The sequence below is a fragment of the Colius striatus genome, chromosome 24 (genome assembly GCF_028858725.1).
Source record: "Colius striatus isolate bColStr4 chromosome 24, bColStr4.1.hap1, whole genome shotgun sequence".
NCBI classification, from domain to species: Eukaryota; Metazoa; Chordata; class Aves; order Coliiformes; family Coliidae; genus Colius; species Colius striatus.
In genome coordinates, this window is record NC_084782.1 from 556,397 (window position 1) to 572,823 (window position 16,427).

The following is a 16,427-nucleotide window of genomic DNA, read 5'->3' on the forward strand; positions in this document are numbered from 1 at the left end:
ACCTCAAACAAAGGCATAGAGGGGCTTTTGAGGGCCTGGGGGAGAGCTGAGATCCGGCTGCTGTGGCCCTAGGTGTGCTGAGTTAAATACAGGCACTGCCAGGGAAAGGGGAGTGGGAGAAGGAGTGAGGCTGGCAGGAGGCGGTGGGGGGATGGGAAGGGTGTTTTCATGCTCAGAGGGGAGATCACCACTTGCTTTGGTGGGACATTGATCAAGAAACATAGCACTGGCAGGGACTGCCCAGATGGGCTGTGGAGTCTCTTTGTCTGGGGACATTCCACACCCAGCTGGATGAGTTCCTGTGTGACCTGCTCTAGGTGGTGCTGCTCTGGCAGGGGGATCATCTGACTGGATGTTCTCTTGAAGCCCCTTCCAACCCTTAAGACTGTGTGATTCTGTGATCCTGGGCCTTATTTTTCTCCCCTCTGGTTGCTTAGTGATGGATGGTCCTTCACTGGTCCTTGCCAGGTAGTAGACACAGTGGGGACACCTTCCTCCTGGCGTCACATTGCCCAGCAGACCTGTGCTGTGTTACAGATGTGAAGCCTCTGAAATCTCTGGCCTCACATCCCTAAAGAGATGCTCTTTTCAATGCTCCCATCACCTCTGGTACAGGCTGGAAAGGTGTTCACCCAGACAAAGGTGTGATGGATGTGACAGTAACCTCAGAGGGAGCTCCTGGGCTTTGTCTGCTGCCCATAGAGCATCCCTAGGTGTGTGCAGAGGTTTTGGTTCAGGATGCATAACACATGGCTCATCCTGAACAGAGTCTAAAGTATGTGCAGCATCTTTCAGGAGATACCAGCTCCCAGGGTAAGCAGGAGCAGGCTGCAGGGAGCTTGTCACATAACTGGGCCACAAGTGCTGTGGGAAAAAACCTTGCCTATGAACCTGTAATTAAAGCCTGGGCTGCAAAGTGTGTGCCTAAGGGGGATGAATTAAGGTTGTGCAGGCAAACACTGGCACTTCCTAAATTGGAGCACATGAGTCTGCAGGGGGATGATGCCCTGAAAGTGACAATTTGTTGGGTTTGTTGTTTTTTTCTTAACTGGGAACATAACAGGAAACACATCTGGACCATGCAGCAGGCAGATAGCTGCACCCTGGGGAGGGCCCCAGGAGGCCACTGTGACAGCAGCAGCAAGTTGTCACCCTCTCTGGGCTGACAAGAGCAAATTAGACAAGTTAAACCCCCAGAAATAAAGGCTGGGGAATCTGGAAGCAAAGGAGAAGAGGGGTTGGGGACTGGGAAAACCTTCTGGCTATCTGACCCCTTGCAAAGTCACCTCTCATCCCCTTGCTCCTGTTTCAACATTGCTGCCCTGGGAATCTGCCTCTGTAGGCAGGCTGTATGCTTCCAGGAATAACAGATAGTTTCCAATATACATATCCTAATAAAGAGCTCTGCAGAGGAAGGAGGCAGTGAGTCTGATGCCATGCTTGGCTCAGCTCAGGAGATGTTTGAGAGGCAGGAGAAAGTCAAAACATCCCTCCTGTTCGTTTCCCAGTGCTGAGGAAGAGCTGATGCAACGCAAATGGGAAATGCAGAGCTGGTAGAAGTGAAATCACTCCCCACAAAATGCAAGCAGGGCTACAGGGCTGCAAGAAGTCATGCAGACTGAGAAGGTAGCAACCTTCCAAAGGGCTTAGTCATGTAATTGCCTGTCGAGAAAACCCAGCATTGATGTATTTAATGATAAAAACCAAGCAGGAAAGCTTAATAAGCCTCCTGCTTCAGAGCTCTGATGATTTAGAGTTGGGATGAGACATGGCCCACAGTATTCCCAAGAAGGGAGACCTCAAAAGCACCCACCAAGGAGGTGATGTTGCTCCTACCACTGACAGTTTATGGGGGACAATGTGCCACCACTGGACATGAAATGTCCTCAAGTAGTGTTCACCTGACTCACTTATGTGGCACCAGCTGCAGAGAGACCATCCCTTTGCTCCTGGTGGGTGTCCATATCCTTCTGAAAGGGAGGGGGGTTGGGGTAAGGATCTAGCTTGGATTTTGAGGTGATCTAGCTAGAACATGCATAGGCACAATCCATTGACTCCTCAGGCTGTGACTGAGCTGGGACACGTTTGGAGGGACAACTACTGCAGGCAGGACACTGAGCAGGGACAAGTCTCTGCTATGACTTGGCAAGTGCTGGCCAAAATCAGCCCCAGAGCTTGCCAGCTTCTTTCCAGTTGGCTGTCACAGAATCTCGAGGGTTGGAAGGGACCTGGAAAACTCATCCAGTGCAACCCCCTTGCCAGAGCAGCACCACCTAGAGCAGGGCACACAGGGACTTGTCCAGGTGTGTTTTGAATGTCCCGAGAGAAGGAGACTCAATCAACCAGGCCCTGGCCATCAGCCTGCATTCAGTGGGGACACCAGCACAAACTCCTTCTTAGGAGGAAGATGCCACCACCTGAACTCTGTTGTCTGCAGCTGTTTTGCTAAGCTCTAGGATCTTGCAGATCCCATTGGCTCCGAGGCTGCTCTCAGCCCAACTGCTGCCCCCCTGCAGCACAGCCCTGCCTGCCCCAGGCACTCCTTTCTTTCATCCATCAGCACCTACCAAGGCTCTTGTTTCCTGGGCAGTGCCTGGGTCCCTCAGGGTTTGGCAGGTGGTGGAAAAGGCTGATGAGACAGTGGGAACGTGGAGAACAGGGCTCAGCCCCACTCCTCATTGCCATGACACGTCTCAGCAGTGAGATCCAGGGGGAAAACCCACAGCATTTAAAAAACAAAGGAGAATTTCCTTTTTCCTGGTTTCTAGCTGCTGCCAGTTGTTTCTGTGGCTGCTTTTGCTGTAGGTTTCTCAATTACCTTCTCCTTAATAGACTATATCAATGGGGTGGCAGAAGGGCACTCCAGGATCCTTCCTGACAACACTCACTCTGTGCCAGTGACCCTGCCAGCAACATTTCTTGCTGCTTGGTCTCTGGAGAAAACACCTTCTTGACTCACAGAGAGGGAAGAAGTCAGGTATGTGTCTCATGTCATCCTGGATTTCACTCACTCTGGATCTCATAAATCCATCCTGGATCTATCTGCCCTTCTCCAGGGTGTTTTTCCCTGCCTGCCTCTGGCTGTCTTCTTCTGCAGTGGCTCAATGAGCCGTGGCAAACTGGAGGGAGGGCAGTGGGAAGCGTCACCAGGATGCAGAGGAAGGCATTGGCGTGGCTGTTTCCTAACCAGGAGAGGTGTGGCATGGCTTTGCCAGCTGCCTTCCTGCCCACAGAGAAGAAATAGTGGGATTTGTCATTAATAATCCTCAAAGCATGACCCAGAGCTGCCTGGTTGGCATCCAGCACTGGGGACAGTCCAGCCTCAGCACGGGCAGTGGGTGGGAGTTGCTCAAGCCCTTTCATTTTAGGGAAGTGCACTTTTGCAAGGAAAAAAAAGTAACTTTCCAGCCAAAATGAAACTTTGAGACTTTCCTGTTGTCAGGTGGGTCTGCAGCCAGAATTTCCTGCAGCTTGCTGGAACCACAAGGTTTCACCAGTGGCTTTTCAGCCCCTTGGCTGCTGCCTCCTGCAAACGGCACAGCGGGTTTCTCAAGAGCGTGGAAATCCATGTTGCTGGAAAGCAGCCTTTGATGTGATGGCTCAAAATGCTGCAGGAACAACGGGGTGTTTCCCCTCTGGGTTTGCTGCTGATGACAGGTCCAGCTCAGGAGGTGCTTCTGGGCCTTATCCTGTGTCTCTGTGTGTGACTGGGCTCTCAGTCCCTTGGGGAAGGTCCATGGTTTGAGGTCTCTGGTTGTCTTTGCAAAGCAGCTGATGGAATCATAGAATCAACTGGGAAAGCCCCTGAAGCTGCTGCAGTCCCAGCCCTGCCCTCACCCTGCCCAGCCCAGCACTGACCCACAGCCCTCAGCACCTCAGCTCCATGGCTTTGGGATCCCTCCAGGGCTGGGCACTCCCCCAGCTCCCTGGGCAGCCTGGCACAGGGGCTCTGTGAGTCCTGTGTCCAGTTCTGGGCTCCCCAGCTCCAGAGGGACAGAGAACTGCTGGAGAGAGGCCAGTGCAGGGCTACCAAGGTGATCAGGGGACTGGAACATCTTCCTTCTGAGGAAAGGCTGCAGGACCTGGGGCTGTTTAGTCTGGGGAAAGAGGAGACTGAGGGGGAGCTCTTTATTAGTTGCAAATATCTTACTGGTGGGTGTCAGGAGGTTGGGACAGCACTTGTTTTCTGTTGCATCCAATGACAGGACAAGGGGTGATGGAAAGAAGCTGGAACACAAATGTTCCATTGGAACATTAGGAGAAACTATTTGAGTGCTGAGCTGAGGAGCCCTGGCCCAGGCTGCCCAGGGAGGGTGTGGAGGCTCCTTCTTGGAGGTCTTCAAAATCTGGACGCACTCCTGTGTGACCTGATCTAGGTGGGAGCTGCTTTCACAGGAATGTTGGGCTGGATGATCTCTAAAGGTCCCTTCCAACCCCCACCACTCTGTGATTCTCTAATCTCCAATCTAATGCAGTGATGGATGGGCCAGCACACAGCCTGTGCTCATGAACAAGCACTAAAGCTGCCCAGCTGCAGGGACTGCTCATCACTGTTTCATCCCTGGGCAAAGGGGTTTGATGAAACACTGTCCCAGTGATGAGGCTGGATGATGTAGTTGGCTCTTAAAGCTTTTTAGTCAAGCTGGCACACTTTGAAGGCATCCTGCACAAGGATTGCTGCAGGTTTAGAAAATATCAAGTGTTGCTGCCTCCCTGAACAACTTGGCACAGAGGGGCAGATACTCTTTCCTTCCATCTGAGTTTGGTTTCAGAGACCAAACTGTGACTGAAATAAAAGCACTGGGTATCCCTACACTGCCCTGAGGCTGGGGACAGCCAGGTCTGTCTGGGAGCTGTACTGAAGCCACTCCTCTGTCATTTATGGAGTCACTCCATCTATCTGTTTTTCCAGCTGTATCCCCTGTCCTGTGCATGTGTCTGCCCTGTTGAGCTGAGGGAAGCACTGCTCCAAGGAGTATGAATCACAGCAGCATTGGGTTTCTTTGGTCTTAGATTAGAAAGCTCCTTCAAAGAGAAGAAACTGTGGTGTTGGGCACCATGCCACCAGGAACAGACTCTGGGGATGGAGGGTCTGGGTTTGGGCATTTGGCTTTGGACACTTAACTTTGACATTTAACTGAGACTGCAGTTGAGTGAAGCTCTTTCTGTAGTCAGCAGAGGGAGAAAGGTGCTTCTAGCAAATCATTCAGAGGTTAGGAGGACATCAGTCACCTTCTTGAGGCACTTTTTTTCTCTTTGTAGACTAAAGATGAAGGCCAGACAACATGTCAGGACTGGCATGGGGTGAGCAAGGGCCAGGGAGCTGGGGATGCCTTTGATGGCCAATGGTGCAACACAGTTCAGAAGGACGTTTCCACCTTCAGAAGGATTTTCCCATGGAGGTGGAAGTTACTTCACTGCCTGTCATCCACAGCTCCAAAGTCTCTGGAGCAGCATGTTCTCCCAGTGGGAGCCTTTCCATGGACTGCAAGAAGCTGAGAGCTTGGGCAGGAGAGAGGATGGCTGCAGTGAGAGGCAGAAAAGACTGTGGGAGGGATGGAGGTGCTGGAGGTGAGACCCAAACTCGGACTCAGTCCCACAGCCATGGGGCTGCATGTCCCCACGTGCCATTTCTCTGAGCCTTTCTTCTTAAACTGAGCAAACTAACTGGCATCAGCAGGTTCTAACCACAAATGCTTCATGCACAGGAGGACTCCTTCCCTCCCCCTTTCATTATACTGGGTAGAAATGTAATTATCCCAGGTATAATTAACAGAAAGCATGTTTCCAGTGTCAGCAAGCAGGCTGGGTGTTTGCTGCAATCTGCCACAGCGTAGCTGTTACCTCTGGCTCTCAGCACAGGGTCAGTGCTGCTTGGGGACCTCTGTGCTACTACCAGCACGACAGCTCAGGGGACAGGCAGCCCCACCACCAAGGTGGGGTGCTGAGGTTGCCAATTTGTAAGCACAGCACCCCAAAACCTGGCCAGCAGAAGCAGGTAGGGACTTGCCAACCTTCTTCTCCCTGGGCTCCACAGTGAACACACGGTGTGGAAAAGAGCTCCCAGGCTCTCATGCTTTGCAGCACAAATATCCATCACTCAGGAATCAACACTGATATCTTCTATCAGCCCAGGATGTCTAGATGTTGCAGAAAGCAACCAAAAGGGAAGGGTGTCTGGACAGATTTATTTGCCTCAGTGCCAAGATGACACAGTTTTGCTGTTCACATCTCTGCAGTGCCAGAAGATTGGCCTTGTTCACATTGGTGGTGTTTTGGGGACCTTGCACTGCCCACCAATGCCACAACAGAGCCCAGGTTTAGGGTTCTACAAGCTGGAAGGTGAAAAACTGATCCAGCCTCAGTGCACAAGTGTGCTTTTGATGGGCTGACTGCATCTGTGAGGCTGTTTCCCTGTAACAGGGCAGTGCAGCTCAGCAGAATGAGCTGCATTTTCGTTAGGGACTCTCGCCAGAAGAACCTGCTGAGGTTCCTATTCCAGCAAAGAGCCTGGAGGCAGCCAGGCCCTGCTAACAGGAGCTACTCGTCACACAGGATCCACACTGCAGCTGCTCATGGGATGCTCAGGGGCTGGCAGGGCTGCGTGGCAGCAGGGCAGGGGGCTCCATGCCAAGTGCCACATACCCATTTGGGCAATATGGTGCCATGGCACAAGCAGTTGAACCCTGCAGATCATAGAATCCTGCAATCATAGAATCCTGGAGTGGTAAGGGTTGGAAGGCACCTCTGGAGATCATCTAGTCCAATCCTGCTTCTAAAGCAGGTTCACCTAGATCAGGTCACACAGGAAGGTGTTCAAATAAGCCACACCAATACTGGGCAAAGAAAGCTTTGGGCAGCCATGCAGGGCTTAAAAAACAGCATCAGAAGGGAAAGCCTTTGCTAACTGGTTATCTTGGAAGTCTCCTGCTGTGCCAGGCCTGGGGTCCTCAGCACCCCCGAAGGCTGCAGCCATGACACGTGTTTCCCCAGGGCTTTGGGTGGAAGCTGAGGTGAGGCCCTGCTTCCCCACAAGCTCTAGCTGGCTGGGCTGCACACTCACAGCATGGGCAATCTGCAAAGGGAAAGACACCCATCACCCCAGCAGCCTTTCAGGAGAAAATGGATGCAAGCCACGCCGCCAGAGCTCAGCTGGATGCAGTCCCGCTCACACCTGAGCGACTGCCATAAACTGGGCTTGGAGCAGCTTCTTGTTACCTAAACCCACAACCTGCTGGCTTCACCCACACAAAACCCAGACTTAAGGGAAACCTGTTGCCAAGCCAGCGCGGTCTGTCGGACCCCCATTGTCTGACAAAGCTCTTTGAAAGGCTGCGCCGGGCTGCTGCTTGTTTGTGCTCCGTGTGCATGTGAGGGCATGTCCCGAGCCGTTTCCCTGCACAGGCAGCTTCCTCCTGGGGGGGGTTGTGTGTGGTTCTCTTGGTAGAGAAAATACGACATCCAAGCATCAAGTGCAGGTGCTAATTCCCTACTGATCTTCCACGCCTCGATGTGGAAGGATGCACAAGCCCCTCGGCGGCCGCTCCCCGGCGAGCTGCCCCTTTAACATGGAGGTGTTGAGGCAGAAACTACCGCTCCCAGCGCCCAGCGCTTTGTTGTAATGCCCAGACCGCGGGCCCGGCCGGCGCCGCAGCAGCGCACGCTGGGGCCTGTAGTTTCCCCACAGCCCCGGCTTTGTGGGGGAAGAGGAGTTGTGAAAACACCCCGAAATGGTGCTTGGCTGCCGGCGCTGGGCTCGTGAAGGCGCCGGGTGAGGGAAAGCCGCTGTCCCTGCCCGCGCTCGCCTGCACTTCGGCGTGGCTCTCCATCGCCTTTGTGCGAGCGGGGCCCGGCTGGGCGGCTGCTGTTTGGGGCAGGGGGGCTGGCGGCGGCCCGGGGGGAGCCGTGCCCGTGGCAGCGGTGGGGGGCGGGCGGCTGAGGCAGCGCTTGACGGCGGCGGCGCGGGGCTGGGCCCATCGTGTGCCCCCCAGCTGCAGCGGGGGAAGGGGCCGCGCTGAAAGGCGCCCGGGCCTCGCCTTGCCCCACGCCGGCCCTGAGCGGCGGAGGGACGCGCGGGAGGGCGCGGGCACGGCCGGTTCGCCCTCGCCGCGCCGCCGGGAGGGGCCGCGGGCAGCGCCAGGCCCGGCCCGGCCCGTCCGGGGCAGCAGCGGCCCGGCGCCGCTTGGAGCGGCCTCGCCTTCCCGGCGTGCAGCGCGGCGCCCGTCCCCGCCGGGCCGCCATGTTGTCGGAGTGAAAGGCAGGGGGAGAGGCAGGCGGCGAGCGGCCTGGGGGGGGCCGAGATCCGTCTTCATCCTACCGCTCCGCCCGTGAGTATCGGTACCGGACCGGGCCCCCGGCGCGCCGCACACCTCAGCGGAGCCGCCGGTGGGGCCATATTGGTGGGGGAGGCGGGCGGAGCGGCGCCAGGCCGCCCCGAAGGCGAGCGGCGGCGGGGCTCTCTCGCTCGGCTCTCGCCCGGCTCCTTGTCGGCGCTCGGGGGCCGGGGCCTAGCCCCTATTGTTAGCGGGGAGAGGGGCCGCGGCGGGCCCCCGCCTCCCGGGAGCGGCTCCCAGGCCGCTGGCCGCCGCGCCCCGGCGAGGAGGGGGGGTGTTATTGTTGGGGGGGGGGCCGCGAGCCCATCCCGGCCGGGCGGCGGCGGCGCCCCCCGCCCGCGTCCCCCCGGGCCCGGCCTGCCGCAGGATTCCCTCCGGAGCTGCCCCTTCTCCCGGGAGGCCCAGCGCAGCCCGACGGGGAGACCCGAGGCCCTGCTTTGTTGCCCGGGGGAGCCTGGCCCGGCGCGGTGCTGGAGTAGGGGGGTGGTGGTTGGGTTTCTTCCCCACCCCCCAGTCTTTGCAAGGGGGGGGAGGGGGTCTTCGGCGGGGCTGTGAGGCCTCAGTGTCCCTGGCAGAGGAGGGGGACGGTGCCCCACGAGTGGGAGGGAAGGGAAATGCAGACAATACTTTCTGATGTGCCGGCTCACCCTGGGGGTTTTGTGTTTGTGTGTTTTTGTTGTTTTTCTTTCCTTGTTTTTATCTCGTTTTCACATCCCAACACCGTTTGGCCCCTTTTTAATGCCAAACTTGTAATTTTCAGAGTCCTCAACCTGAGAAATACTCTTGATTTTAAGAAAAAGAGATTCATTTCTAGTCAATGTTTAATAACTTTGTTCAGAGCAGAGATTTTATTAGACAGATCATGAGTAAGGAATTTCCTTTATTAAGACCGAGGGAGGTGGGGTAAGGGGGAGCATTTATCTTCCACTGCTTTAACGCTGGTTGGAGCAAGTCGGTGCCTGATCAATTTACCCGCTGCCTGCTGGATCTCCCCTGGTTTTTGAGGGAAAACACAAGGTTTCATGTGAAAAGTTCTGCTAGGCCACACAGCTCTCAAACAATGGCTCTGCTTGAATTTCCAGTCTTTAACTTCCAGATAAAAACCACCACCCCAACCCAAACCTAAAAGCCAAGCCACCCAACCCAAACTCCCTTCAACTTTTGGGAACGTGCCTCTTATGTGGACTCTCATTTAATCGTGGTCTGTTATTTTTAGAGGGTTATTGCCTGAGAGCAGTGAAGCTGTGAGTGCTTTGCTGTGCTCTCTGAGGATTAAAGCCGCCTCATTCAGCGTTGTCGCCGCTGCTTTGGCCTTAAAACTCGCTTGGACGTGGCTCCTGAAGTTTATTTGTTGCTGGTGGAATGTCCCATAATGTGCCTGTAACGATAACGCAGAGCTGATTTTTTCCAAACAGGGTTTTTTATGAAGGGAGAAGGAAAGTTGCCTGCTTGGAGTGCTTTGTAGCAGTGTAAAAGCTCTTCTTTGGAAATGTGCAGCTCTTCCCAACAAAAGGTTTTACCTAGGAGAAGTTTATTATAGATTTGCACTAAGAGTTTGGGAATGAGAAGGCTCCTCGTCGCTGTTAGTCTGGTAGCTCGTGAATGTGCGGTGTGTAGGTGACTTCACATATTTGTGATGCTCTGTGTGCTTTGAATGACAGGATTCAGCTGTCCCCTTACGTTCAACACAGCATTTCTATAAAAACACGCCTTGGAACTGAACTTGAACTACCCAGAATGCTCTTTTTCCCCTTTGCTCCCTTTCAAAATGTCGCCTTTGCCAAGTTTTTCTCTCGTGTTTGGAGCTGCCTGGGCTGGACTAGACGAAAGAGGAAGCGGCTGGGAGCAGGAGGTGCTTGTGCAGATCCTCACAGTACCTCGGCTGAGATTCTCTAGGGTCTCCAAACCCTCCCAGTTCTTAAAGAAACGCCGATTGTTAACGATCTGTGTGCAAATTAAAGCAGAAATGAGGTTGTGCTGGTGACCAGCAGCACCTTGCAGCCCCCAAAGTCACGGTGTTGTACCTGTGGCTTGTGCCAATAGTGAGAGACTTGAAACTTTTTGTGGATTCATAGTATCTTCCTGGCTATTTTTTAAAGACTACCCAGAAATAAGTAGTAACTTTGTTTCCTAGAGGCTGCTGAGATTTCATTGTCTGCCATCCATATACACCCCAGCGTGGTGAGACCTGAATTTCTTACCAGTGATGATTTGGGTTTGTTGTTGGTTTGGGGTTTTTTTCTTTACTTATTGCATAGAGAAGCTTTATTCCTAAATTTCATATTACTGAAGGATTTTGGTAATGTTTATGAAAGGGAAACTAACAGGAAAATGCCACGAAATCGTAGTAGTCTTGAAAATCAGGGAAGGTTTAGTAATATTGGTGTTGTCCCAGTGTTTGGGGAAGGTGGTGATAGCCAACATTTTGAAAGACAGAGGAGTTGGTTGTGTGGAATGGTCCTGATATTGAAGTTGTGGAGATCTTTGCATGGCTAAAAAGCCCCTCTGAGTTGTGTGTTTGTGTGGCCGTGGAGGGAGTGTGTGTCAACAAGTGCATGTTGTAGGTGCAATGAAAAATCCCTCTGCATTTCTCCGTAGTTCCTTTCTTCTGAATGTGACCCCTGCTCTCAGTTAGTGGGATGAACTTGAGGAAAGCAGGATTTGTAGTTTTTTGTGTGTTTGTCAACTTTGTGCTGTTAGAACATTGTTCTTGGAAGTTGCCTGTAGTAGCTGACTGTTGTTCACAACTACTACGATGAGCAGAGAGGACACAGAGACGCCTTTCAGAGTGTCAGAGCTGCTGTCAGGACCAGGGCCAAGGTTTGCAACCACTGAGATACAAGAGGAAAAGCATTCTCAGGCTGGTGTGCAGCTGCAGTGGGGAGTCCATAAGGACTGAACACTCTTCCCCCACCATCCTGCTTTCGGCCTTATAACTTTCTGTGATATTTGTTGGCTTGTCTTTAGGTAACTCAAGTTATAAACTAGCAATCTTTTTGAAAAGAAAGAATATTTCTGGCTATTCCATGCCTTTAAAACCAGATGTGATTGGTGTGCTCTGCCTTGGCAGGGCATTATGTAACGGGAGGAAACATTTTTCTGTTCACACGTGGAGTGGCTGCGTTGCTCTCAGGATCAGGTGATAACATTGTCTTAAAAAAATCCCCAAACTTGTGGCTTTTGTGCAGCCAGCATGCTATCAAAGCATTGAGGGGGGGAGGATAGTAAATTAGTGACTTGCTGTCAGCCTAGTCTGCCAGTTGCCCTACTGCATGCAGATGATTTTAGGTTGTATGCAAAGCATTTGGGGAATTTTCAATGTTGGGCAGTTTCTGCAACTCATCCAGATCGACAGCAGGACCAGCACTGCTAGCTGCCCCAGCTCTGGAAGGTTCTGCCAAGATCCCAGACACTGAGAGGTTAGCTGCTGTTTCTCCGGGGAATCTCATACAAAACATGCTGATGTGTTTTACCACCTCATGACTGAAGCCAGCATCTGAGTTTGGAGGAAGAGTGCCTGTTGTGTTTGGGACTTTATTCACCCTATAAGCAGAAATTCACTATTTTGAGGGGAAAAAACCCCCCACAACCCCAATCTGTTGCCCTGTTATTTTGCATGACTGAGTGAACACATTGAGGGGCAGTGAGACTTGTGTATTGATTGAAGATCTATCTCCTGAGTTATCTGGTGTAGAGGAGCATGGCAGCCAATGAAGGTGTGATTTGTGTTGTTAGGAGGTTTGTTTCGGTGACAGCCCTTCAGTCAGGGTTTTGTCTCTCACATAAATCACAGAATGGTGGAGGTTGGAAGGGATCATCCAGTCCAACCCCCCTGCCAAAGCAGGTCTACCTCAGTGTCACAGGCACCTTATGTGAATCTTGCATATCCTGCTAACGCTTTGCAGCACCAAATGTGGGGTTTTGGGTTAGTGTGCATTTTTTTAGATGATATTTTAGTTGCTGGGTTAATGGAGCAAATAATTGTGTTAAAAGGCGTCAGATTTGGCATCGTGATGTTTCCCTACCAGTCGCCAGATGGGTGTGTTATTTAATATGTAAAGCTGAAGCTGTGAGGATTTCATGGTTGCTTTTCCTTCTCTCCCCTCTCGCCGTCTCTCCCCCTTCCCCCTCCACCCCATAGGTGTTGGTGGAATGAGCGTTGCGTGTGTTTTGAAGAGAAAAGCAGTACTCTGGCAGGACTCGTTCAGCCCCCACCTGAAACAGCACACTCAAGATACAGCTAATCCCACCATGCCTGTTGTATTGACATCTGGAACAGGGTCCCAGGCTCAGCAACAGCCAGCTGCAAACCAAGCGCTTGCAGCAGGGACACACTCCAGTCCCGTTCCTGGATCCATAGGAGTTGCAGGCCGCTCCCAGGACGACGCAATGGTGGATTACTTCTTCCAGAGGCAGCATGGTGAGCAGCTTGGGGGAGGAGGAAGTGGTGGAGGCGGCTATAATAACAGCAAACATCGCTGGCCTACTGGGGATAACATTCATGCAGAACATCAGGTAAAAACAAACACAAAAAAGTTCAATGTTTCCAAACTCCACCCGTGAATGCATCGGGCTTGTGATAGATGCTTTTAATGATGCTGTGTAAAGCTTAAGCTGGTTATTGTGTGGTTAGAATGGCAACAGTCGTACTTTTTGTTTTCTCTTTTCAGGATTGCAGTGCCTTGGTAGCTCTAAGATGAAATTCTGCTCTTGAGGGTGTTGAAATCTCAATCCACTCTGTGACAGTCAAATGCATGCTTGCAGAATTTATCATTCTCTGTATTGATCTGTTGTTGTTGTTGTTGTTTTGGATGTGTGAACCAGCGTAGCAGTGACTGCTGCTGCTTTTTCAAATCTGTTGCTGTAGTTAAATAATTCTTATGTAATGGTATTACAAAACTGCCAATGCATGTAGGTTGGGCTTTTCCCATTCTCAATATTGAAAAACACCATGCTGGAAGTTGCTGGTAATGTGTTTTCTTGGGTTTCTTGGCTTGTTTGTTTTGGGTTTGGGTTTTTTTAGGGGATTATGACTGGGAGGGGAAGGGGCTATTAATGGGCTTAATGAACTGAGAAGAGAGCAGCCTTAAGAATGTGATGAATCAGTACTTCTACAGACACAGCTAACTTCTTACAGCCACTTCACATTTTTTAAAAGGGTCATGGGCCAAAACGTGTCTCAGCAGTGATATTTACTAGAAGTCCTTTCAGTAGTTGCATTGTTGGTTGTGCTGTGACTTAAATGTGTGCATGACTCACTCTGGCTCTCTCTCTGTGACCTGTAACTCACTCTTCAAAGGAGGAGATGTGCTTCATCTGCTGAGGGAGCAGAACTTAGGTGTAAGCATGCTTTAAAAAGCAACGGTTCCTGCAAATATTGCCAGAGCAGCAGGCACAAAGCTTTTGCAACCTTTATGAGTATCTCCTGCCTCTTTTCTGTTGTTGTTGTTCCAAATAAAAGCCAACAAACCCTTGTTCCTTTGCTGTTCCTCCTGGGGGGATGTGTTGCCATCCAAACCATTTAAAAGCAAACATTGCAGTGAATTTTGCAACTTCACTGAAGTCAGCATGTACATCAACAAAGAAGTAAACTGAAGTGCTCTATTAATTTGTTCTGGAAGAAAAATTGCATAAAATACTGCAATATGAACTAAGCAGCTAGGAGAGTATTGTAGCTATTCCCTTCTGTGGCAATAACTGCTTTGAAATGAGATGGAACTTTTCCCTTAACTGAATTTCCGGTCGCCAAGTGTAAAACTTGTGTCAAGACACATTGATGGAAGAGATTTGAATGTGCTTTAAGTTGTGTGAGGAAACAAAACATTTCTTCTTGAAAGGCTGCAACTTTTAGTGTTTCAAATACAAAGCTCTCACGCAGTCTGGTGTGGAGAGGTTTAGGCAGGAACTGCTGCTGTTGGGACCCTTTGAAGAAAGATGACTTCATGAATTAAAATGAATGTAATAAAATTCTAAGACTCTCATCCTCCAACTCAGACTTTCATCTTCCTTTCTCTGAAATTCTCTAAAACCAAAGACAACGAAACTCACTGGAGGTTGAGGGGGTGGGGGATGTGACACCCAGATCCTGCAGTCATTAAAGATTACTCTGGTGTTTGAACTTATTTTACTGCCTTCTTTAATAACCAGGAGTCTTAAAAGTTCCTCTCACACAAAAGAGTCCTGTTAGAGGCCTTACCTGATGTCAGATGTTCCTTTTTCTCAGCTTGCTTTTTCTTAAGTAACTTCTTGAATAAAATCATACTAATAATTGTACCACCTAATGAAATAAGTAGTAGCTTATGCTAGTTTAAATGAACTTAGAAAAACATAGTGCTTGTGTTCTTTGAAGGCAGAACCCTTCTGAGAAGGTGATGTGGACAAATACACCTGCAGGATTAATCTTTTGAGGTTCTGTGTGATGTTTTCTCTCTCTTTCCCTCATGTCTTTTGTGATCTGAACCTCAAAAATGTCCCCTGTAGTATAATCAATGTGCAATCTTCTCTGTTCTACTTCCTAGTACTTTTTACGTTGTCTGTAATGCGTTTGTCACAGTCCTGATGTTTTGCATTCGATATGCACCTTTAAACTAATCTTTGTGTTTTAAAGTCAACCCTGAGATGGGGCACTAGGCCTTTTCTCGTGTGCCTTTTTTGATGCTGTCTGCTCCAGTGATTGTTGGGCAGTTTGATCCATGTGTTTATTGCTTCAGTCTTTCTTGAGCACTTCTTTCTCCATGGTTCTCTGTTTGCCTCAGGGTTTTACTCATGGGAAGCAGAATGGAGGATGTATGTAATCCTCATACTGCCATTCCTTTTGACTTTTTGGCCACCTCTGCATCTGCTTCTTAAATTATAAATTCCTTGGAGCAAGAAATAGACTTATGCACGCAAAATGATTTAATTCAGTTCAGGCTTAGCCAGGATAGAATTGAATTTGTCCTGCAAGAATAGAAGTGGAAGGAAGTGCTGGGACATGCAGAGAGGTGGGGAATTATTACAGCTGTCTGCTAAATCTCAGTTTCCTGTAGATACCTTTATATTACTGTACTTTTGATTTTTAGGCTTTGAAAGATGAGGGCCTGTGCCTTGAAGACTGGTTAGAAAGCTCAGTAGTTAAAAGATAATAGAAAGAAAAAATAATTGTAGGGTAATGTAGGTTAATGCCTGCCTAGAGCTTGGGAGGTCGTAATTAAAGGTAGAGGGATTTTTTTAAGTTGTTGAATCCTGGTTTCTTCTTTGTTCCATCTGTAGACAGACATCTGTCTTTGGTGATAATAATCCAGGGACTTCTTTTTTTTTTAACCAAATGATAGCATTTCATCATCTGTTGTTAAATAGCTACCAGTGCTGTGAGTCAGAAGGTGTTTACAGGACCCTTCCTTTTCATTTTTTATTGTGCTGGCTGTTCCTCCTTGTCACTTGTTAGTATTGTGAATAGCAGCTCTGAGAGCTGAGGGGTGGGAGAATAGCTTTAGTAGGGGTGACTTTCTCTGATTTCGAGAGGTAGCTAAGATTGGAGCATCTTCCTTCTGAAGAAAGGCTGCAGGACCTGTTTAGTCTGGAGAACAGGAGAGGTCCCTTCCAACCCCCCTCATTCTGTGATTCTATGATAGTGTCCTGTTGTTGTGAACAGCAGGAAAACGCTGGTTCTTTTTATATTTTACCTAGAAACTCTCTTTCCTTTGCAAGTTTCCCTTCTCCAGAAGGTGTTGTGGGGGGAATAATTTCAGTTTTATATAAAATAAAGCAATTAAAGATGCTGCTGTCATTTTGCACATTCAGTTATCAAAGATACACCATCCACAAAAGTATCATATGTCATCAATTCCTCTTGGTTCTTGCAGACACTGCTGCAATGGTGGAATCTTCTTGTTTCCTAGATGAGAGCCTGTGAACTCCTAAGCAGTATTCTGTCTGTCTACCACTACAAATAATCACTGAACTTTACATGGAAGACAGATCTATCATCCAGGTCTTGACTGCAAAACATAGTCTTTTCTTTTTATCCCCCAAAACCAGCAAGATGAAACTGAGTATTAACCTCAGGCAGTGATTTTAAGATTAAAACTGAAGAGGTTAAGGCCATCTCCCCTG

General features: G+C 50.1%; 1 protein-coding gene across 9 annotated transcripts in view; it reads left to right on the forward strand.

Moving 5' to 3' along the window:
- The first annotated feature begins 8,227 nt into the window (after positions 1–8,227).
- The window catches only part of PUM1 (pumilio RNA binding family member 1), an 81,733-nt gene continuing 73,533 nt past the window's right edge, over positions 8,228–16,427 (forward strand). For 7 of the 9 annotated variants that reach the window (XM_062014292.1, XM_062014294.1, XM_062014295.1 and 4 more), the window contains exons 1-2: positions 8,228–8,327; positions 12,475–12,848. In XM_062014292.1, the coding sequence (XP_061870276.1) occupies positions 12,486–12,848 (363 nt within the window). In that variant the 5' untranslated portion in view covers positions 8,228–8,327; positions 12,475–12,485. Of the gene's footprint in view, positions 8,328–12,474; positions 12,849–16,427 lie in introns of those variants that run through there. The other 2 variants (XM_062014299.1, XM_062014298.1) reach the window with 2 other exon arrangements.